Source organism: Hyperolius riggenbachi, chromosome 4 (assembly GCF_040937935.1).
Source record: "Hyperolius riggenbachi isolate aHypRig1 chromosome 4, aHypRig1.pri, whole genome shotgun sequence".
Taxonomy (NCBI): Eukaryota; Metazoa; Chordata; class Amphibia; order Anura; family Hyperoliidae; genus Hyperolius; species Hyperolius riggenbachi.
Window position 1 is genome coordinate 470,856,570 of NC_090649.1, and position 24,248 is coordinate 470,880,817.

The 24,248-nt window shown below is 45.6% G+C and overlaps 1 protein-coding gene across 2 annotated transcripts in view; it reads right to left on the minus strand.

Moving 5' to 3' along the window:
- Positions 1-2,316: 2,316 nt before the first annotated feature.
- The window catches only part of GPATCH2 (G-patch domain containing 2), a 203,736-nt gene continuing 181,804 nt past the window's right edge, over positions 2,317-24,248 (minus strand). For both annotated transcript variants that reach the window (XM_068232903.1, XM_068232902.1), the window contains exon 10: positions 2,317-5,186. In XM_068232903.1, the coding sequence (XP_068089004.1) occupies positions 5,017-5,186 (170 nt within the window). In that variant the 3' untranslated portion in view covers positions 2,317-5,016. The remainder of the gene's footprint in view (positions 5,187-24,248) is intronic.

A 24,248-nucleotide genomic window follows, 5' to 3' on the forward strand; every position in this document is an offset into this window, starting at 1 on the left:
ACTTACATACCTGATATTTAACTCTTTCAGGCAGCGAAAGAAAAAAAGGAACACAGCATAGTTATTTGTGTGCTAGGCACTGTACATACCCATGTCTATCTCATCATGTCACATGTCAGTTCGGGTATCCTTTAAGAAATATGTATACTGCTTACCACAAATGGCAATGTTACTAAGCAATCTGCACAGTCTAAGCGCCTATGTCAGAAAGCCTGCAGTACTATCTCCCTTTTTCCAGCGGCCACCAGCTGGAGGCACCCTGCTGCCCTCCAACATCATTAGGCAACACCTATGCCTTGTTGAGTATGGCCCAATATTATGGTCACACCCCTCCTAATATTTATTTCCTTAGCATTTGTGCATCAAGTTTCCTTGTACAGCAAAGACCTCGTTATCTGGAATTCAGGCTACCGGATGTCTCAACTAACCGGCATGCCTGAAGGATAATGGGGATTTAGTGTTGCAGTGTTTGGGGGTGTTTTGGACGTCAGAGCAACCTGGAGGTGGACGTGGGCCGGAGCGGACTGCGCAGGCGCAGAACTACTGCGCCTGCGCAGTCCGCTCCGGCCCACGTGGCAGTGATTGACAGCGCCAATCGCGCAGGCGTCATCGCCGGGTCGGAGCTCCGGCGAACGGCTGCGGGGAGAGCTGCAGCGAGGGACGTGCTGGGAGCTTGGGGCTGGAGGAAGCCCCCGGTAAGTAGCGCTTATTTTCTTAATTTTTGCCTGACAACTCCTTTAAGGAATGGTTTTTGTTTGTTGTATAAGCTGCCAGAAAGCAAGTAGCTGCTGTTCTGCGCAGTGAAGAAGTCCACCATCTACTGGCTATATTTGGTTCATGTGAAAGATTCATTATTTAAAGGGACTCCGAGGACTAAAAAAAAAAAAAAAAATCGGAACTTATCTGGGGCTTTTTCCAGCCCACCGTAGGTCGGGAGGTCCCCCAGCGTGATGACGATGAGAGTCACCGTTCAGGAAGTGTCAGCCTGACACTCGACCCCGGTGTCGCCGGTCGTGATTTCTGCAGAGGGATCGGGAGAGGAGCCAGGAGGACGCCGGGTGACCTCCCGACCTACAGTGGGCTGTAGAAAGCCGGGGGGCTTCCTCCAGCCCCAAGCTCTACTGCGCCTGCGCAGTCCGCTCCGGCCCACGTGGCGGTAATTGACAGCGCCGATCGCACAGGTGCAGTACAGAGCGACCTCCAGGTCTATCTGACGTCATCGCCGGGGACCGGGTAGGAGCGACGTGATGGGAGCTTGGGGCTGGAGGAAGCCCCCGGTAAGTAGCGCTTATTTTCTTAATTTTTGCCTGACAACTCCTTTAAGCGTGTGAGATAATTTGATGAATTAATATGTATTAAGCTAAAGTGAAAGCAGTGGTAGCTCCAACTGATGGCAGCACATGGTACAATATACCGGTAATTTACGTATGTAATATTTCAGTTACCTTCGAATTTATTTACTTTTTTAAAAAGGGAAACAATTTCTGAGGGTTCCCAAAAAGCAAAAACAAAAATACTTCTCATTTAAAATATTTAAAAAAACAGAAAAAAAAACAAAACAAAAACTTGGTGAATACAATAAAAACTCAACTATTAAATATGAAACATTGCGACTTATGAGAGACGTCTTGTCATTGGTCTATCTTGTGTGAAGCTGTTTGTCGTTAATTGGCTTGATTATGGATTCCAACACATGCTGTTGAATACTGCAAGCTATACTTTCTTTTGCACAATCTTTAAACACCTTTTCAATGACTAAATCCTTTATAATTCCAGGGATAAATGCTGATATTTCAAACCGGAATCACATTTGGCCAATACTGGTCACACTGTTTGAGATATTACAATTACACGTAACCCCGTTAAATGACACAGCCCAGCCTATTTCTGTGCAGAGTAGAAGTGTGCCAATCAGACATGCATATGTGTCGTACACAGATACATATGCACTGAGCTAGGCGAGTGTGTGCCTGGGGCCCTTATGGATTTCACTGCAGAACTTGCATATTGCAGCCCATCTACCCTCTGCTACACACATTTAGGGCAACTTGGTTCAACGGCTTTCAAAGTGAAATGAGTTTATGCAAATATTAACCTCTTTCGGACGAGGGTAGTTGAAATCTATGCCACGTTTATGTCCGTTTAAGCCTGCCAGGGCGTAGATTTCAATTTCGCATTCCGTTGATAAACCCGGTTTTTGTACTGCCAGTCTTTGCTCCTTAAGGGTCCAGAGACTGCTGGTACTGAGGTGGTTAAAGGAACTTGAGCTCCTCCTGGACCAACTATATAAATTAACCTCCTCCTACGGCATGTTGGTAAATAGAGTGGGCAGGTGGGGGACATAAACATTCACTCCTGCATTGATCCAGCGCTTGGACTCCCTGAACTGCTTCAATAAAGACTTGTCAAGAAGTATGTGCAGCCACATTTCCGTCCATGAGCAGGAACGTCCGCACTGTGCAGGACGCCTCAAATCTGCGTGGTAGCATGGTGTCGCACAGGCTCGGCGGAAAAAGAGGCTTCATGCTACAATGCAGGCTCAAGGCGTTCTGCTGTGAGCTGGCATGCTTGTTATAAGATGGCTGCGAAGAGAGAGAGTGCTAGGACAGAGAGTCCTAGCGCTGGATCGGTGGTCTCGAGGAGGACGTGGGAAACCTCTGGAGGATCCAGCGTCTTCCCTTTACCAAGGTAAGTATGTGACTTTCTTTTAACGTCACAGGTTTGCTTTAAAGAGAAGCTGAGGTGGGCATTTTTGTAACATCCCCCCCAAAATGCTACCTGATCCCAACATGACCCCTGGGATCACGACACTTCAGCTCTGGCTCTGTGTGTCTCAACACAGAGCAGGGAGGTGGGAGAACCCGAGCAGGGGAAAGGGAATTCCTAATGCCAGAGAGTGGACGTTTTGCAGAAGAGCCCCTCCTGCAAGGGACTCCCCTTCCCCCATTAGCTGCCGACAAAGCTGCTTGTCGACCGTTTTGGGGGGCTGCAGTGTGGGGGGGACTGAAAGCGGCTCATGGGGACACAGAAGCATGTCATAGAGCAGGGAATATGCCTCTGTGTCTCATCTCCCCCCCCCCCCCATGTGCCGCCACAGGTACACTTTAAATGCTGAGTAGCATTGAGTGGGGCTGGGGTGCATGTCTGCAAAGGAAGTGATCCCGAGGACCAAAGTTTTAGCAATCACGCATTTACTGGCCATTCTACCCATTCGTATGCTGGGTAGAGTCTTCTAATAATCACTACCTGGGACAGTTTCTTATGTCCCTTATGAAACTAAAAACAAACAAAAAAAAACATAGTATCTATTTTAGGTGGATTGAATGTTGACAGTTTAAAGTTAACCATTAGCTCTGCAGACTACAAGCAGCAATGCTGTCATAGGAGAAAATATCGCTATTGTCAACGTACGAGGAAATCTCAGCAAATATTCTCATTATCTTAGCAAAGGAACGGTGGCCATTTTGTGACATTAGGAAACACTTTTCAGAATGCAGCCTTCCCATTCTCCAGGCCTCCTGCTGCTTCATGATTGGATGGAACCTCCAGCTCAGGAGTGCCAGTCCAGACTAAAAAATATCTGTCAAGAAGGCCGTTTTTTAGAAACTATGGAGAGGGATGAATACCACTTTTGGATTTTTTGCAGCTGTGTGTCCATTAGTAAAATATTGACTTTAATTCATCAAGACTTGTTCGGTACAAACTAGAAGGTCAGTATAATACCGCATTCTTTATTTTAAACTTGTTTCCTGAATACATTAAGATTTTCACACATATGGTAATAGTTCGGTAATTTACAGAAAAATATTACTTCAAATCACCAAGACATGTTTGGTAAAAAGTAGAAGTCTAACCGGCTGTGGAGAAGGTCTCGGCTCTGCTACGATGAGGTTTCCCTACTTCTGGTTAGAGTTGTGCTGATTCTTCTGGTACAAGTGTTCTGCCTAAAAGCAAGAGCCATTATTTTGCAAGCTGCTTCTATCCTACAAGAGTAAAAGGCATCGTCAGCATCCCTTCAGATCTGACTCCTCTAGTCCCTCTGATTTTCTGTATCAGTTTTTCCCTGTTCACGTCTAACGAATTAAAGGGAAAACCTCTATGAATTTGCTCTGCTCCTGAATCGGTATCGGTGGGGTGATGAGTACTCACATATGGTAGCTCCTCCTACTGACGGGTCCCTTTGCCTTTCCATTTTACTGAATGGCTGTTTGTTAGCCACTGACAGCTCCAGGCCGGAGGTAAAATACGGGACATCTCACTTGTTTTACTGGATGCTCTAATCTTTGCTTTTATTGAAGTATTTACCGTACAAGTCGATAATTTAACTCACCAGTCCGTAATTAGTGAATTGACATTTGCCACGATGTTTGGTAAAATCAGCTGTATTATTTTCTACCAAATGGGTTAAGGCTCAGTGAATTGAAGCCAATCTCTCACTTCCTCTCTGTTTTATTTGTTGATATCCCTTTACTATCCATAGATTTCCATACTTCCTGTCAAAACAGGAAGTGAGGAAAATTCTCCCATATGGACTCACACACACACACGAACTCAAAAGAGGTTTTCAAGCCTTTTCACACTATCCAGAAACAAATAATCTTTTTCCATTTGGAGTTCGGTTGTAATGGCTTCAAAATAAGGGGTGGGTTGCATTCTAAACGGAATCTATTTGGCAGTACAAAATGGCCGAGTCTACTAATAATGACAGGCACACATTATAGGTAGAATCTGTGAATGTGCATTACATTGTTCCAGCATTAACATGTTTGCAGGAAAGACTCACTGGGTCAGGTGATTAGTCACATGACAGTGGGCAGCATAGAAGCACTCAGCAGAAAAGCACCCATAATGCACAGCGCAGATTTTCCTTGCTTGTTGGGTGCTTGCTGGTGATATTTCTAGTCTTCTATTTTTTTTTCCAGTCGCAGAAAAATTTGTTAAAAGATTTCAATGATTGACATTCTAAAACACACAAGGACTGCGATTCCTGGTGATGTCACTTGGCCCTAGATTACATCAGCTGAAGCCAAGCCCAAGTCCCTTTGGTCTCTGTAGGGCCCGGATGGGCTCCGCGATGCCCTTCCCGTCTGGTCCCAGTCCCGTACCCGGTGTCCAGCCCATACTCTGCAGCATTCGGTTTCCGATGTTACTCTCCGGGATAGGTTGGGAGTTTTCACCCATAAAACCTGAAAAAGACAACGATCATCAGAAGAATCCAGTAGAACAAGAATCTTCACAGAAAATTTGATCAAGCTATACTCGGTTCAAACCACAGACATAGAAAATTGGCATTACTCGATGATGTTGCTACAGATTAGACAAACGTTTGCGATCGCCACCTCTGTATTTTTAATTCCTCACCTCTCATCACCACACTATCCACCTTCTGTCACCTCCACAAAATTAACTTCTCCTCCATTCGTCTCTTTCTTACCCAAGACACAATCAAGTAAACAGCAGGGCAGCTACTGCAAGCATTAGAATTTTAGTTAGCCTGCCCCCATAACAAACGGCAGTTAATTTCAGGTGATGCTGATAGGTAGAACATTGGTAATGTGATGAGTTTTCCGGAACTGCTCCTTGATGATTGGCTATCCCTGAACAAAGCCCTTTTCATTCCTGATGTCTAACCATAACCTTCCCCAATGCAACTGTTTTTACCCCCAATGTTAATTACTTTTTGACGTCTGACTTTATCCTCCCCCATTTCACCGCCACCAATCAATGGGAAAGATTGAGTAGTGTATGGCCCCCTTAACTCTCATAATACTACTAAAGCAAATGGAAGAAATCCATACGCTCTGTAACCCCATCAACTGTACTCACTGGTGCAAGATCTGGATAGGCATCATGAACAGCAAGGAAAGGATCCTTCAGATGAGTACATAAAAAAAACGGCTAACTTTATTGCAAAAGACCACAAATAGACAAAGACATCCACAGGATCAAACTGACGCGTATCAGGTTCATGGTGTGCCCTTAGTCATAGTTTCAAAACAACGACGAACACCTTGAGCACGATACGGATCAGTTTGATCCTGTGGATGTCTTTGTCTGTTTGTGGATTTTTGCAATAAAGTTAACTGGCTTTTTTACGAACTCATGTAAAGCATGCAGATCCTTTCCTTGCTCCTAATACTACTAACCTGTAACCTTAGTCGATACCTTCTCTAGTAATCCATATCCGGTGTCTAGTTTGGGCGAAGACACCTGGCTATTGTTTAAAGGGAAGGTTCAGGGTGAGGCAAAAAATAAAAATCCACTTACCTGGGGCTTCCTCCAGCCCGTGGCAGGCAGGATGTGCCCTCGGCTCCCAGTGGTCTCCGGTGGCCGACCCGACCTGGCCAGGCCGGCTGCCAGGTCGGGCTTCTTCTGTGCTCCAATCTGCGTTTCACGCGGGCGCGCTGACGTCATCGGACGTCCTCCGGGCTGTACTGCGCAGGCTCAGTAGTCCGATGACGTCAACACACCCGCATGAAACGCAGATTGGAGCACAGAAGAAGCCCGACCTGGCGACCGGAGACCACTGGGAGCCGAGGGCACATCCTGCCTGCCACGGGCTGGAGGAAGCTCCTTGTATTTCATTGCATTGTGCTGAATGAAGCTGCCGACACTGGGGAAAAGTCGTCCTGTGTAATACAAGTAACTATGGAAAGATGCATATCATTTTGAAGCTCTCTTTCTCCTCTTTCCAACGATATATAAACTGCCGCCCTATGCCTTTTAGTTTTCGTTATTTTCGCGAACAAAATTGCGGCTGCCGCGATTTCGATCACAAAAATAGCGAAAACTAAAAGGCATAGGGCGGCGGTTTATATATCGTTGGAAAGAGGAGAAAGAGAGCTTCAAAATGGTATGCATCTTTCCATAGTTACTGCACTGCTCGGAGTCCCTTTAACTAAATCCTAGCTAACAAGCTTTTGTGATTAAAGTGGACCTGAACTCTTGCACAGGACAAACGGAAACAATAGAGAAATGCACCCTGTATGCATTTAGAGAGTTTAGCCTGTCTAATTCCCCCTCCTCATCTGTGCTTAATCACCAATATAATTTGAACTCTCAGCTGTGTCAGCTCAGGAATCCCCTCTGCCATGGCAGAGCAGCTGATTTGTAAACACAGGATGTTAACCCTATGTCTGCTTCCATGAAAGCAGGAAGTGGACACTGCAGATTTTTTGCAGGATTTGTATCAGCTGTAACAAAGAAATGTTTTCTTTAAGGGTTATTATGCTGTTGGTTATCTTTTAGAGCAGAGAGGAAGTTCTGAGTTCAGATCCGCTTTAAGGCTACTTACACAGTGGGACGTTGCGTTTGATGCAACGTTAAAGTCGCACAATGTGCCCCTAACGCAGAACATGTAGGTTATAAAATTGGACGTTATTTTGCACTGCGTTATGTGTCTCTTGGAGCGCCGTTTTAGTCGCATACTGATGGAACGAAAACGGCGCATGCGTTACATTTAAAAAAAATCATTACTGAGCATGTGCAACACACAACGCAGCAGATTTATTGCTAACGCACAGCATGCAGCACTTTCTAAATATTGCTACACGTTACACAGAACGCAACGTGTGCACTGTGAATGCCGCACAGACTTAGTATTGCTGTGCGTTACTCTGCGTTATACATTTTTATAACGTGCGACTTTAACGTCCCACTGTGAAAGAGGCCTTAATGGAGCAAATTGCATATTGGCTAAAAAGCAAGAACGTAAGCTCATCTGTACAACTGATAGCCAACTCTTGGCTGTATAATAGCTAAAGCTCTGTACCAGTTACTCATTCCCTGATGTTACAAAGGGAGGTATCCCTGACGGCTTACAATGCCATCAGTGGATTCAAGGACAGCACAACAACTGTCCACCAATCATTAGTGGAAGCGCTAAACTGCAGACCAGGAAGTGTGTAACTAGACACATGAGTTATCAATTGATATGAACAACTAACACGGATTATATGTTCTCCCCAGAATTGTTTTCCAGCCGGGTGGCATGAAAAAGTAGCCGAGTGAGGAGGTGTGCCAATGACAGCCGGTTGCTCACCAATACTAGCCGGGTGGGGCACACGGCTAAAAGAGCCTGGAGAGAACACTCAGCTAGGATATGGCAAATAAGATCACTGTACCTTATAAAGTACACTTATCCTGTAAGCATACTAAACAATTCACAGGCACAACACAGAAAGTCACACAGCATAAAGAAAAATTCCAGACATCGAGTGACGGCGCCCACAGGAAAGCTCGGCGTAGCATATGAAACATATCCCGGAGACCCTGCTTAAAAATGGTGTTTATGACAGCATTAAAAGGCTACTTTACATGAAAATGAGAGATCATTCATTTCCACTTAACAGCTGTCAGGACAGGTAGGGTCCATATAAACGGCGCGGACGCATTCCCCGCCATACCCGGCTTTTTACTGGGATTGCCGTGAATTAATTCATTTCCATCTGTAATCTAAAATCAGATCAGAGGTCTAACACTGCTGGAGGGTAAACATCTGTTTCATCATTTTTCAACGCGACAGCTTGCAAATATGCCGATTCCCAACCTTGCTTCATGTTTAAGGAGGAGTAGATTTCTAGTTTTGCAGACCAGGAATAGGTGAAAGCCAAAATCAAAAAAAGGGGGTTTTAGGCAGGATGGTGGGGGGAGCAACCTGGTTTCGAGACCTAAAAACAAACTCTGATGATGCACACACGTTACATTTGGTATTTGTACCATCGGAATAGTTGTATTTCTCTTATAATAAAAGGAGTCTACAGCATAAGCTTGGAAAGGCAAGGCACTTATATAGCTCTGACATTTTCCATGACACTTCAGGCTGCTTTCACAGTGGGACGTTACAGGCGCACGTTAGAGCAGCCTGTAACGCAGCCCCAACTCACAGTAATGAAAAATCAATGGGCTGTTCACAGTGCCCATGTTGCGTTACATTGTAACGTATCACGTTCTATGAAAGTGCAGCATGCTGTGCGTTATACGCGGTTTTAGCTGCGTTAGACTGTTTGCACATGCTCAGTAATGTTGTTTTATTGTTTTTTGTGTGCAGGAGAGGAGGAGGGGAGAGTCCGCTATTTTGCCTAGCCACATGGCTAATTTATATTCACTGCACTGCAATGCCGCTTCTCTGCCTGCTAGCAATGATTCATATCAATCATTCTCTGCCTGCTAGCAATGATTCATATCAATCATTCTCGGTTCTCTGCCTGCTAACACTGATTCATATGAATCATTCTCGGTTCTCTGCCTGCTAGCAATGATTCATATGAATCATTCTCTGCCTGCTAGCAATGATTCATATGAATCATTCTCTGCCTGCTAGCAATGATTCATATGAATCACTCAGTTCTCTGCCTGCTAGCAATGATTCATATGAATCATTCTCGGTTCTCTGCCTGCTAGCAATGATTCATATGAATCATTCTCGGTTCTCTGCCTACTAACAATGATTCCTATGAATCATTCTCTGCCTGCTAGCAATGATTCATATGAATCATTCTCGGTTCTCTGCCTGCTAACAATGATTCATATGAATCATTCTCTGCCTGCTAGCAATGATTCATATGAATCATTCTTGGTTTTCTGCCTGCTAACAATGATTCATATGAATCATTCTCGGTTCTCTGCCTGCTAGCAATGATTCATATGAATCATTGCCGGTTCTATTGAACGAAAACGGCGCCCCAAGAGCAGCATAACGCGGCTCTATGTAGCGTCCACCTTTAGCAGTACCTTGCGTTGTGTTAGGGGAACGTTATGCGACCTTAACGTCCCCTGCAACGCAACGCCCCACTGTGTAAGAGCCCTTATAGAATACATTGAACAATAAGGGCTGGGACCCACAGGAGTGCTTTCAGTCGTGGATGGAGATGAACCCACAAGTGCGATTGTGATTAACCCCAAATTGCAATTGAGGGCCCTGAAGCATTTTTGTAGCATTTGCGCTCCAATACAAAGTATAGGATCAATGTAAAATCGCTTTGCAATCGACGTACAAAAGAGATTTTGCAGAGTTTTTCTTCCACAACATAACCCCCCCCCCCCCAAATCCAAATTGCAATCACTGGTATTACATTTAAGGGGGATTGTCCGACACACAATCAAATTCCATTTGCCCACTGCTCTGTGTTTATTATGCAGTCTACATCCTGACCCTGCATTGTAGGAATTCCAATATAATCATAAATGTTTCTGCTGTGATGAATATTATCTCAGTCAGCCTGGCTCTATTTGGTATATTGCAGACAAGAAGGAAGCTTGTCATCTCCCCTCCCACATTCCTGCTCCTTGCTGATTGGCTGAGGGCAGTTCAGTGTGACAGGAGGCTGAGAAAGGAGAAGCTGCTGAAATACGATCTATGCTGTGCTCACACATGTTTTCAAAGCAAGCTAGAGATGAAAGTGCCGTTTCTAAGAGAAATAAAAAAAGAGTAAGGGAGGAAATGACATCAGGGTTGGCTTCAGTCAGAAGTAAAAATGGAAAATGCCTAGAGAACAGTTTTTTCTTTATTTACTATATAAAATTCACTGAAATCAAAATATGGACAGTACAATACATCTGTTATGTAAGTAGAGGTATTTATTTACTTATATAAGTGTTTTTTTCTGGGATAATACGGATGGCCCTGCTGCTTTGACATCACCAGAAAATGTGCTGAAATACGCCACAAAAACGCTACACATAGGTAGCAGTACAGTCTGGATGATGTCAGTGCGACTATGAGAGCCGGTCGCGCAGGCGCAGTGGACATCCTGCGCCGGAGGGGACCCCGGGCCACCGGCAATGAGCGGAGCTGCAGAGAGGGCACAGGACGTCTGGCAAGGGTGGAGAAAGCCCCAGGTAAGTGGATTTTTTTTTTTTTTTAACAAGCTTGGATGTGTCCTTTAAGGCCAAATTGTCAGTGGGCCAATTAACTTACCAGTATATTCTATTCTTGGATTCGGAAGAAAACTGAGCACCTAGAGAAAACCCTCATAAACCCCATGCAGGCTGTGTCTTGGCCGGGATTTAAACTTGAGAATCTAGCACTGTAAGATGTAAGCCACTGTGTCGCCTTTCCTCCTGTATGCAGGTATCTCTGGCCATTACTGTATCTTTGTTGTCTCATCCATATAAATATTGTACAAGATGTTCTTTAGAATCGTGCTTTATCTGTATCGCCCTTGGTGTGTCCATCTACATAATTTGTTGTGTTAAAGAGAACCTGTAGTGAGAGGAATAAGGAGGCGGCCATCTTTATTCTCTAGTAAACAATGACTTCTGTGCTGATGCCCGGCCTGTAATATAATAAGTCACTGGCCCAGAATGAGCAGCAGATCAGTTGCTGTGACTCTGGTGTGACTCCCACTGGCTGCACGCTTGTTGCAGGTGTGTGACTTCAACACAACTAAGGCCTAAAGCTCAGCAAGACAGCCAGGCAACTGGCATCATTTAAAAGGGAATGAAGATGGGAGCCTCTGTATTCCTCTCACTTTAACCACCTGGGCGGTATGGACGAGCTCAGCTCGTCCACCACCGCCGGAGGCTGCCGCTCAGGCCCTGCTGGGCCGATTTGCGCCAAATAAAGAGCAGCACACGCAGCCGGCACTTTGCCAGCCGCGTGTGCTGCCCGATCGCCGCCGCTCTGCGGCGATTCGCCGCGAGCAGCGGCGAAAGAGGGTCCCCCCAGCCGCCTGAGCCCTGCGCAGCCGGAACAAAAAGTTCCGGCCAGCGCTAAGGGCTGGATCGGAGGCGTCTGACGTCAGGACGTCGGCTGACGTCCATGACGTCACTCCGCTCGTCGCTATGGCGACGGTGTAAGCAAAACAAGGAAGGCCGCTCATTGCGGCCTTCCTTGTTTATTCTGGGCGCCGGAGGCGATCGGAAGAACGCCTCCGGAGCGCCCTCTAGTGGGCTTTCATGCAGCCAACTTTCAGTTGGCTGCATGAAATAGTTTTTTTTTAATTCAAAAAAAACCCTCCCGCAGCCTCCCTGGCGATCTTATCAGAACGCCAGGATGGTTAATGTATACCATAGCCGGATTAAATAAAACTTTTTATGAATACCAGGGACTTCCTCCAGCCCCATACCCACGGATCGCTCCCACGCCAGCGTCCTCAGTCTTCCCGCAGCTCCGATACCGGGTCCCGTCACTTCCGTCAGTCAGGCCAGTCTATGTAGGAGAAGTGCACCCTCTACGTATCTCTCCAGGGGCTGCTAGAGAGATATGCAAACAGCGCACTTCACTTACGTCAGGCTGGCTCCAACTTTAAAGTGAATCCGAGGTGAAAAAAAAAGAGAAACTTTAACCCAGATTGAACCTCATCCCAATCAGTAGCTGATACCCCCTTTCCCATGAAAAATCTTTACCTTTCCTCAAATAGATCATCAGAGGGGTCTATATGGCTGATACTGTGGTGAAACCCCTCCCACAGTGTGATGCCATGACCATGGCCCTGACCGTTTACTCTGTAACCTTGTTGCATTGTGGGAAATAACAGCTGTTTCTTACTGCAAAGCAAGCAGAATCAGAATCAGTTTTATTCGCCAAGTGCGATGGGAGTCGTACTCGGAATTATTTTTGGTTCACATGGCATAGGCAAGTTCAAAGACAGGCAAACAGATACACAGGCAGACATTACAAGTGTACAAAGTATATAAGACAATATCAACAGTGTGAGCAGGCCTGGGAGGCCTGCGTAGAGTCGTTAAGATCAAAGGGTTTATAAAAAGTGTAAAAAGGAGAGCTGGCTGCGTGGCCTTATTGTCCCAGGTGGAGTGAGGCTCAGTAAGAGGGTTCTTGACCTGAAGTTGAGTACTCGCCTAGTTTAGCATCAGGACTGCTTGATGGAAGAAGGAGTTCCTGCGCCTGGTGGTTTTGGATGGGATAGTTCTATAGCGGCGACCCGACGGGAGAAGATCAAAGTAGCGGCTGCCAGGGTGGGAGGGATCGAGAGAGATCCTGGTGGCCCTTGTCTTCATCCTAGCAGCGTGGAGGAGATCGAGAGCTGGCAGCGGAGATCCGATGACTCTCTCTGCATCATTGATGACTCTCTGCAGCTTATACCTATCCCTGGCTGTCGCGCCAGCATACCAGACAATGATTGAAGAACAAAGGATGGATTCAATGGTTGCAGTATAGAAGCTGGTCAGCAGCTCCCGCGGCATGCCAAATTTTTTCAGCTGACGCAGGAAGAACAACCTCTGCTGTGATTTCTTTTGAATTTTGCTAGTGTTCTGCCCCCATTTCAGGTCGCTGGTGAGGGTTGTGCCAAGGAAGCGCACAGATGATACCCTAGAGACTTCAGTGTCACCTATAAGGACTGATTGGAGGAGGGGTGGGTGCCTCCTAAAATCGACAATCAGTTCAACAGTCTTTGCTGCATTGAGTACTAGGTTGTTATCCTTGCACCAGCTGCAGATTCGCTCAACTTCACTGCGGTACTCGTGCTCTCCATTTTTGCCGATCAGGCCAATGATGGTGGTGTCATCCGCAAATTTGATGACCTTCACCGAGTCAGTGGACGGGGTACAGTTGTTGGTGTACAAGGAGAACAGGAGTGGGGACAGTACACATCCTTGCGGGGCACCAGTGTTGGTGGTTCTCACACTGGAGAAGCAGTTGCCAAGCTTGACCTGTTGCGTTCTTTCTGACAGGAAGTCCTTAACCCATGCCCGAAGAGTGGAGTAAGCCCCAAGCTGTGCAAGGTTGTCACACAGGATGTCGGGACAGATTGGCCTCAATTCACTAAGCTTTATCAAACACTTTCTCAAACGTTTGATAATTTACCTCATGAGTAAGATCTAATTTTTAATTCAGTAAGGTGTTATATAATTATTGAACATTTTATCGATAAAACATTTGATAAATCTATAACACCTTAGTGAATTCAAAATTAGATTTTAACCATGAGGTAAATTATCAAACGTTCGATAAAGTATTCGATAAAGTGTTCGATAAAGCTTAGTGAATTGAGGCCATTGTGTTGAATGCGGAGCTAAAATCCAGGAACAGGATCCTGGCGTAGAAGTCGGGTCTGTCCAGGTGCTCTGTGATGTATTCCAGGCCGACATTGATGGCATCCTCCACAGACCTGTTGGCCCTATATGCAAATTGGTGCGGGTCAAGGAGGGCATTGGTGGAGTTCTTGAGGTGGACAAGGACTAGTCTTTCTAGTATCTTCATGATGTTGGAAGTTAGGGCCACAGGCCTAAAGTTGTTCAGATCCGTGCTGCCCGGTTTTTTGGCGACTGGTATAATTGTTGACCTCTTGAAGCAGGAGGGGACGGTGCCTTCTGATAGCGATCGCTCGAATAGGGAGGTGAGCACAGGGGATAGCTGGACTGCGCAGGTTCTTAGACAGATCGATGACACGCCGTCCGGGCCAGAGGCCTTCCTGGGGTTCAGCTTACGGAGGTGCCGGAGAACTTCTGCCTCCTGGACTGCTACTGGAGCTGAGGTGCCGAGTGTCCTCTGTGGGGGGGGCACCTCTGTCAAGGTTGCCGTGACCTCGAGCTGTTTGGCCTGGTGCTCAAACCTACAGAAGAACTCGTTGAGCTCCTCGGCTAGTTGGAGGTCACAGGTTGTGGAGGGGTTTGAAGTTCATGGCTGCCCTTAGGCCTTTCCATACCTCTCGTGTGTTGTTGGACTGGAGGCAGAGTCTCAGCTTGTCAGAGTATGCCCTCTTTGCAGTCCGCAGTTCACATTTCAGTGCTTTCCTGGCTTCCCTAAACTCCTCTTGGGAGCCAGACTTGTGTGCCATCTCCTTCAGTTTCCGGAGCCGGCGCAGCTTATCATTGAACCAAGGCTTGTTGTTGGGGAAGACCTTGAAGGTTTTGGTTGGGATACATGCTTCTTCGCAGAAACTGATGTAAGAGGTCACATTCTCTGCCCATTCTTCTAGAGTTGGTGCCTCCAAGGTCCTCCAGTCGGTGGAGTCAAAGCAAGCTTGCAGCTCCAGTTTTGCCTCTGCTGTCCACTTTTTGACAGATCTGATGGTGGGCCTAGCAGTCTCCAGGAGCCTCCTGTATGTGGGGATCAGATGGATTATGTTGTGGTCGGAGTACCCCAGGGCGGCTCCTTGGGTGGCCTTGTAGGCGCTCTTGTGGACTGTGTAGCAGTGGTCCAGGGTGTTGTGATGCCTTGTGGGACAGGTAATGTGTTGCTTGTAGCGAGGCAACTCTTGTCGTAAGTCTGCATTATTGAAGTCTTCCAAGACAATGAAGAGGGCCTCCGGGAGGGCGGTTTCCCACCGTGAGATGCTGTCGCTGAGTGCTCGCAGGGCAGTCTTGGTGCATGCGTCGGGGGGAATGTAGACCCCAATGAGGACAATGGAAGAGAACTCCCTGGGGGAATACAGAGGCCTGCAGTTAATGGCAAGGAACTCAACATCCGGGGTGCAGATCTTGCCAAGCGTGATGGTGTTGGTGCACCAGGCCGTGTTTATGTAGAAACAGATTCCCCCGCCTCTCCTTTTCCCAGAGAGAGCTGAGTCACGGTCTGCGCGTAGGAGGTCGTAGCCTGGCACTTGTAAGGAGTTGTCAGGGATGCTGTCGCACAGCCAGGTCTCAGTAAAGCAGAGAACTGGCGTTTCCCTGCCGATGAGGGGTTTGCTGCTGAGTAGTAGGAGCAGCTCGTCTATTTTGTTTGGGAGTGAGCAAACATTTGCTAGCAGGATTGCAGGGATGGGAGAGCGTAGGCCTTTCCTCTTGAGCCGCACCTTGGCACCTGCCCTTCTCCCCCTGTGGCGGCGTTTACATGGGGCTCGCTCAGTAGTTAGATGATGGATGTGGCCAGTGACTGCATCCCACAGGGGAGATCCCACCCGCGGCTGGGGGCCTCCCATTTAAGTAGGTCTTCTCTGGACAATGTGACAATGAGCTGGGTTGCTCGTCCTGCGCCCATAGCCAGAGTACTTTGAGAGGTGGTAGTGTGGTATACTGGCGGGGTGGTAGCTCGGGAAAACCAGGTGTGGTAGTGCCTGCAGTGCTTCCCGCTGCAGAATGTTCGTTTACGGAGACTCCTATACTCAGAGATCGCCTGTCAGGACTAAAGATGTCAGCATCTGTTATACATTTCAGAAAGTGAATCAGGGAGAGGAAAGATTTTACAATGGGCAAACTGACTACATAATCTATAAACTAATACTGGGCAGCACAGTGGCGTAGTGGTTAGCACTCCTGCCTTGCAGCGCTGGGTTCCCGGTTCGAATCCCAGCCAGGTCAACATCTGCAAGGAGTTTGTATGTTCTCCCCGTATCTGCGTGGGTTTCCTCCGGGCACTCCGGTTTCATCCCCCCAAAAACAAAACAAAACATACAGATAAGTTGTTTGGCTTCCCCCCTAAACTGGCTGAGACTACAAACATACACGATACATGCACATAGGACATAGGACTATGGTAGGGACTAGATTGTGAGCTCCTCTGAGGGACAGTTAGTGACAAGACAATATATACTGTACAGCGCTGCGGAAGATGTTGCCGCTATATAAATACTAATAATAATAAAAAATAACAATTTTATTCATTATATTATTTTCACTACAGGTCCTCTTTAAGTCTACAAAACTACTGAAACAAATGCAAATGGTAGTTTACATACAACAAGCTCGCGTCTGAAACCGCTAGCTTTGAAATATAGACAACCAAAAGAATAGATGCAGAAAGCCTAATAAAATTTACTTAATCATTTTGGGTAAAATAGGGGGTTTCTGGGAATCCTGTGCCAGACGTGAGGAGGTGGGGTGAGCTCGGAGCTTCCAGCATAGCGAGGGGCGCCGAGGATGGTAATTTGTTTGCGTAATTGGCTCAAGAGATGAAAATCTTGTATCGGTCTCTCTTAGCCACTAATCTATCCAGCTGACTGCAAGCCTAATTGGCAGCTTGTTTAGTAATTTGGCTTCTAAAGTGGTTCTATTGATGTTGGATAAACAGCCAATAGAAGGGCAGATAAAACTCGCCGTTTGTCTTTAATACGTGCGTCTGTTCCTCGCCGTTCCTTCTGAATTGTACAGTAAGTAGGCGGCCTGTCTGCACCAGTTTGGCGGTGGAGCCCTGAGCCTTCTGGGATACATGGAGACTGCAAGTGCTGATCTTCTTCTTAAAGGGATTCTGTGGGGGGTGTTGAAGATAAAAACAGAGACGTACCTGGGGCTTCTATCAGCCCCCTGTAGCAGTAATGTCCCACGCCATCCTCCTCTGATCCGCTGTTCTCCTCTGCCTGCCCCGGTCTAGCGCGGCATGCCATCTAGCTGCGGCTGCGTGGCCATGCGCCTGCTCGCTCCCACGCGCAAGAGAACTTCGTACTGCGCAGTAAGCTTCCGATGACGCGAGCGGTAGTGTGCATTATTCATCTTGTTAGACGAATAATTGCCCGGTGCCGGCGGCGGGGAACAGCGGATCGTAGGAGGACGGCGTGGGACATCACTGCTACAGGGGGCTGATAGAAGCCCCAGGTAAGTGTTTGTTTTTATTTTTAACCCCCCCCCCCCAACAGAACCACTTTAAAGCGGGATTGTCACCATAAAAATCTAATTTCAACAGCAACTGGTCTGAGTGTATTAAGTTATTTAGATGCTAATCCTGCATTCACAACTTTCAAAACTTTTTCTGCTGTTATGATTTGGCGTTATCACATACCTTAGGAGCACTGGCCCTTTAATTGCCCTTACCATCGGCTGGCAAAACAGTTGCATGCTGGGGGGGGGGGGCTTTTTATCTATAATATATTCCCCCTCTTCCCTTTATTTTCCCCTCCTTCAAATGGCATAAGACAGTGCACTTCCTAGTATAGACCTCAGTGGGAGTGTCTGAAGGCTCTGGGAGGAGGGCGGGTAACGAGTACACAATGAGCGAGAGGAGAAAAAAAAAAAAGAAGGAAATTATGTCAAGAGGTCAAAGGTAACCAAGATGGAAACTGCCTAGAATAGGATTGTCTGCTTTTCCTTTATAAAATCCACAGGAATCATAACGTAGACAGTGCAATACATCTGTTATGTAAGTAGAACTAGTATTTATCTACTTATATATGTGTTTTTTATTTCTAGGTTAGCATGGGTGTCACTTGTTCTTTAAAGGGAACCTGAGACGAGTAAAAGAAAAAATGCATACATACCTGGGGCTTCCTCCAACCCCCTGCAGGCTGATCGCCTGGAGATTGTTGATCTGCACCTAACCAGTAACAGGCCTCCTAAGCACCCCGGTCGTGTGAGCTATTGTTATGCCATGCTATGTATTGGGATCTTACCATGCCTCTTCCGCCTCAGCACTGCAGAGTGTACATAATGGGCATACTACACCAGTGTTCTCCCCACAATTTTTTTTCCAGCCGGGTGGCATGAAAAAGTAGCCGGGTGGGGCGAGATGAGATAATGCAGGGCTGGTGCTTCTCTGCACAAATCTGCTTACAGCATAAGAGGAGGTCAGCCGATGACAGCTGGGTGCTCACCAAAACTAGCCGGGTGGAGCACCCGACTAAAAGAGCCTGGGGAGAACACTGTACACCTCTCCCCTTCCTCCCCACTGCAGAGTTTGCACTGGGAACATGCATTCCTTCCAACCAAAACTTCTCATTCAGAGCTTGTGAAACAGGTCAGTATTGGGTAATGAATCCAGATGGAGTCTTTACATCATATTCTACTCACCTTTATAAAGACACTGTGCTACTTTGTCCTTTTGCCCCATCGCCCCTTTTCCACATCCTCCTCCATTTCCTGCACATACACATGCGCTGCAATGTACTGTCTATAGTGATCAGAGTGAGTGATCAGGGCATTCATAATACCAGTCTACGTTAGTGAGGATACAGGACTTCCCAGAATGCAGCAGGCCCTTAAATGCTGCGATGGCCCAAGCACACAAGTGCCATCTTAGACCACCTAGACTCCATACATTGGTAGAGCTGCCATTTTGGAGCTTCACTCATTGAGAAGATAAAGCAATGATTATTTAATTTTATAAGCCAAAAAGTTCACAAACAGGGGTTTATAGGAACCAACACAGTAAATAATCGTTTAAATAGATATCACTTTATTCTTGCTTAATCATAATTTTTTTCTGGCCAAGATGTAGAGTAAAATTCAAGTTTGGCAAGCAGAATATCCAGTAACCGCAAAAACCGGCCTAAGCTGCTTCCTCAAAGGCACGCAAATATATATAAAATCAGTTGTAGACCATAGGGCAGTGATCTGCAAACTCTCCAGCCGTTAAGAAACTACAAGAAAGTCCCACAATGCATTTCCCTTTATGAATCATGACTGTCAGACTCCTGCAATGCACTATGGGACTTGTAGTTCCTTAACAGCTGGAGAGCCAAGTTTGCAGATCACTGCCATAGGGTATGTGATTCTGTGATACTATAAGGGATATAGAATCCTAGGTCGAGTCCGTATTGCGGAATGGAATATTTCATGTGCCTCTGAGGAAGCGGCTTCTCACTGTAAAACAGGTTTGAGAAGCAGAATAACCAGTAAAAGCAAAAAAAAACAACGGCCTAACACGTGTAACAAGCCATTTTTAGGAGTAGGAGGATGGATACAATTGGTAATCTCATCAGTTCAGGTTTGTTCATGCAGTCATTCTGGATCGATTGGGTCCACCAGCGTCTCTAGCGATGTATGGGCCTGTCAATCCTGAGACAGATCACTCTCTGATAGAGTCTGATCTGAGAGAAATCTGTTGTCTATCCATACATAACAGACCATTCTACAATCGATTTCAGCATTAAAATCTAGCAGGAATCGTTCAAGCGCCGCCACCTCCTCCCGCCTAACTGGCCACCCCTCAAGTGTAAAATGTCCCCCTGGTTGCCCGTGCTCTGAAAATTCCCACCTGTCCCACTGGTGCTACTCCTGGCAGTCCTCAGCAGTCACCCCGTTGCGAGTGTCGTAGCACATGGCTTGTATAGCACTTGCACGTGTGTGATGTCCCACAACGCTCGCTTGGTGCGACCTGGTACAGGCACACGTGGTAAGAGGTGGTGTCAGGGGATGACGCCAGGAGTTGCGTCAGTGGGGCAGGAATTTTCAGAGCACGGGAGGACAGCGGCCAGGGGTCTGTTGCATACATCAGTCACCGCAATATTGAATGCCATTACCGCCGCTCACCCAATCAAGCACTTCTGGCCAAAGTCCAAAAACTTTTGAGCATGTCCGATTGATGCCAAAATCGGTGAAATCATCGATTGGGCAGACATGCTGCAGCACCGATTTTTATCTGATTCTATAAAATGATCAAATCGGGCTGCAAAATCACTAGGTGTACGGTGTCATTAAAGGGCACCTTTAGCTGCCCATGACCAGTCAGAGCCAATCAGGTGTTTATGCCACCCGCTGTATACACTTTCTCCTGGGGCGCAAAGGGTGTCTGCCTCCGTACCCCTCCCGTCTGCGCGCTCCGATCGTCCGGCCCTCGAGACGCGGGAACGGCAGAACAAAAATCTGCTGGAATGTGACTTTGACTCCAGGCTGGAACTATAAATTTAGAAATCAATAAGCAGCTCTATCAATATTCATTTTACTTTTTCAATAGAAAATACAGAGGTGAAAGAGCAGCGAATGAGCGAGAGAGCCGAAACAAATTGCGTGTTCTTGTCACAATTAATAAATGTTTATCCAATAACATACACTGACTCCTCTATGGTTTGTTATAACACTCCGCCACGATCTCTGCCCAGTAATTGGGTTTGTAAATATTTATAAAAAGAAAAAAAAAAAGAATAAATGTAATTTAGGACTTTGAGAATGGAGGAGAGGGAGAGCGGTCCAGATTTAACCCGTTCGGGATGAAGGATGGCAACGCACAACGAGTAACTTATAATAGAGATCATCTGTCAGGACGGGAAGAAGAAAAACTGGTACAAAAGTAAAGCTGCGGCCAGCCAGCGATCTGATTGGTTGCTCTGGATCGCTCCACTTTTCCTTCTACCTGCTGGGTAAGATTTTTCCTTCTAGAAGCCAGGACTGTGGAGTCGGTACAAAAATCATCGACTCCAGGTACCCAAAAGTTGCATCGACTACACAGCCCTGTTGGAAGCACAGACTAGCATAGGGGTGTCAAACAATAATTATGTATAAATGATTTAGTCAGTGTTTGCCCATTGTAAAATCTTTTAAATCCCTGATTTACATTCTGACATTTATCACACGGTAACATTTTTACTGCTGGCAGGTGGGGTAGAGTAGCTTCTGCATGCTTTTTTGGCTGTTGGAAACAGCTGTAAACAGCTATTTCCCACAATGCAACAAGGTTCACAGACAGGAAACTGTCAAGAGTACCACGGTCCTCAGAGTTTCTTGTGGGAGGGGTTTCACCACAATATCAGTCATACAGCGCCCCCTGATGGTCTGTTTGTGAAAAGGAATAGATTTCTCATGTAAAGGGGGTATCAGCTACTGATTGGGATAAAGTTCAATTCTTGGTCGGAGTTTCTCTTAAGGTGGCCACTAACAATCCAATTTCTAGCGAAAAATCGTTCGAGTGATCAGATAATTCTGATAGGATATGATCAGATTGGTTGCAAATAATCTCCATTGATAGGCACAATCTATTACAAACTATTATAAAAACGTCCGATTGGATCTTCTTTGAACCAAAATTTGGATTTCCTTGTCGGCTGTGATAGCTAGGAAGCAAAGATTGGTTTGTTGATGGTGAAGTGAACGATGTATTACGATATTTCACTTCTGATCAGAATTATCTGATCGCTCAAACGATTTTTTCGCTAGAAATTGGATCGTTAGTTGTGGCCACAATGTTTATTAACCTCCCTGGTGGTCAATTAAATCCAGATTTCTGTACCAAAAGCATAATATTTTTTAGGCATTTCTTTATATTGTAAGCATTTTTGCAGACCGCTTGCAAGATGCGGTCTTGCAAGTGGTGTGTAAACATACATTCTATATCTGTCTATCCATCTATCTTAGAAAAAATTGCTTACATTTTTTTAAATTTTTAACTTTTGGGTTTTTTATTGCTGCTATGGGCAGTAGTGCTGCCCTTGTGTTTAAAGAGAAACTCCGACCAAGAATTGAACTTTATCCCAATCAGTAGCTGATACCCCCTTTTACATGAAAAATCTATTCCTTTTCACAAACAGACCATCAGGGGGCGCTGTATGACTGATATTGTGCTGAAACCCCTCCCACAAGAAACTCTGAGGACCATGGTACTTCCGGCAGTTCCTTGTCTGTGAACCTTGTTGCATTGTGGGAAATAGCTGTTTACAGCTGTTTACAACTGCCAAAAAAGCATGCAGCAGCTACATGCATTGTGGGAAACAGCTGTTACATTGTGGGAAACAGCTGCATTGTGGGAAACAGCTGCTACATGCAAAAAAAAGCATGCAGCAGCTACATCACCTGCCAACAGTAAAAATGTCCCCAATGCAATAAATGTCAGAATGTAAATCTGGAAGAGGAAAGCTTTTACAATGGGCAGACACTGACTAAATCATTTATACATAATTATTGTAAAAATGAAGCACTTTTTTTAATTACATTATTTTCACTGGAGTTCCTCTTTAATAATAGCACAGATGCCACGTCTTACCCTGGGCACCCTGTCATGTGTTATTCAGCCATATTAAAAAATCCAGTAGATGACTCAAACCTGCCTACTGATCCCCCCATGACCCACAGTTACCCACTCTGCTCTGACTTATGCTGTCTGCACACCACCTAGGTGACAGCAGTTCAGGTGTGACAACTAACTCAGCAGCTGATTTGAAATGCATGATTTTTTTCATATGGCTGGATGAGAGGGTAGAAAAGACGTTTTGGGTAGCAAACCACATCTACCCTTTTGTTTCAGTAGAGCAAATGAATGGAATCACTACAAGTTTACGTTAAAGGGGAAATGTAGCGAAAAGGAGAAAAAAAAAAAAAGAAATCAATACAATGTAAAGTGAGAAGTTAAAAATAGATGAAAGATCAAGAAATGATTGATATTATTATTATTGATTTATAAAGCGCCAACATATTCTGTGGCGCTTTAGAAAATAAGAAACATACATGGGGTACATAATAATAGACAGTGGTGTATACCTATATACAAAAGACATAATTGGTGGCGAAACACAAAAACCGATACAAAATATTGGTAATGACAGTGATAAAAGTAAAATAATTCCTAAATTGTATAATGATTTTCAGGACACAAAAGGGGAAGAGAGCCCCGCCCTTGTGAGCTTACAATCTAAAGAAATGTGAGGGGGGGTGTACACATGGTTTGATCCATAATCAGCCTGCACATAATTATCTTTACTCCTGGCAGACGTGAAAATACTAGACAGCACCAACTGCCATTATCTATAACCACACCTCCAAGCAATTTGATAGGCTAGAAGGTATTTCTTTTTCCTTTCGATATACATATGCACAGCAGGGATACTGGTTACTTGGCAGTTGGAAACGGCCATTATTTCCCACAATGCAACAAGGCTCCCAGAGTGTGATGTCAGGACTAGGTGCTGACATCACACTGTGGGAGGGGTTTTACCACAATATCAGCCACACAGACCTACTCTAGAAAAGGAATACATTTCTCATGGGAAAGGGGGTATCAGCTCCGGATTGGGATGAAGTTCAATTCTTTGTTACAGTTTCTCTTTAAACAAATTATAAAAAAAAAATTCCATTTAAAGGGCATTTCAGAATTCCCAATAAAGATGTGAAAGTACATAGATTATCCAGAAACCAGGATAATTAAAGTTACCTGGGGGAAGCGGGAAGGGGGGCGGTGCCCTGCAAATATAATTCTCACCGTGACCTTGCTGTCCAAGTTGGCTAATAATAATCTTATAATTTACACCAGAGGTCCCGTTATTCCATATATATACGGCTGAAAACTGCACGGTAAACACAACATGCAAAGGACAAACTCTTCAATGATTTACTTGGACGCCTTCAGCGTGGTGGTTCAAAATCTAAGTGTGAATTAAGGACCTTAAACCTCTATTACAATCTGGTGACAGGCTGAATTTAATATCAGGGAAAGAGGTGTATTCAATCCGCCTCTCGCGTGTGGACTGCGGCATCTTAATCAGACATTGTTATTTGTGGACAAATTAAGTGCTTTACTTGGGGACAAAATACACCTTGCAGCAACGATGGCGACGCTTTGCTCTCTTTATTACGGGAACGGAATCGAGGGAAGGAAAAATAAAGTTCACGGGTGCTACAAAAAATGACAAGTCTAGAAATGTGTCTTCGTTCTTCCAGCGGAAATTCTGTTTTCATCAAAAACTGCTATAAACATAGATCATCGTTGTCCG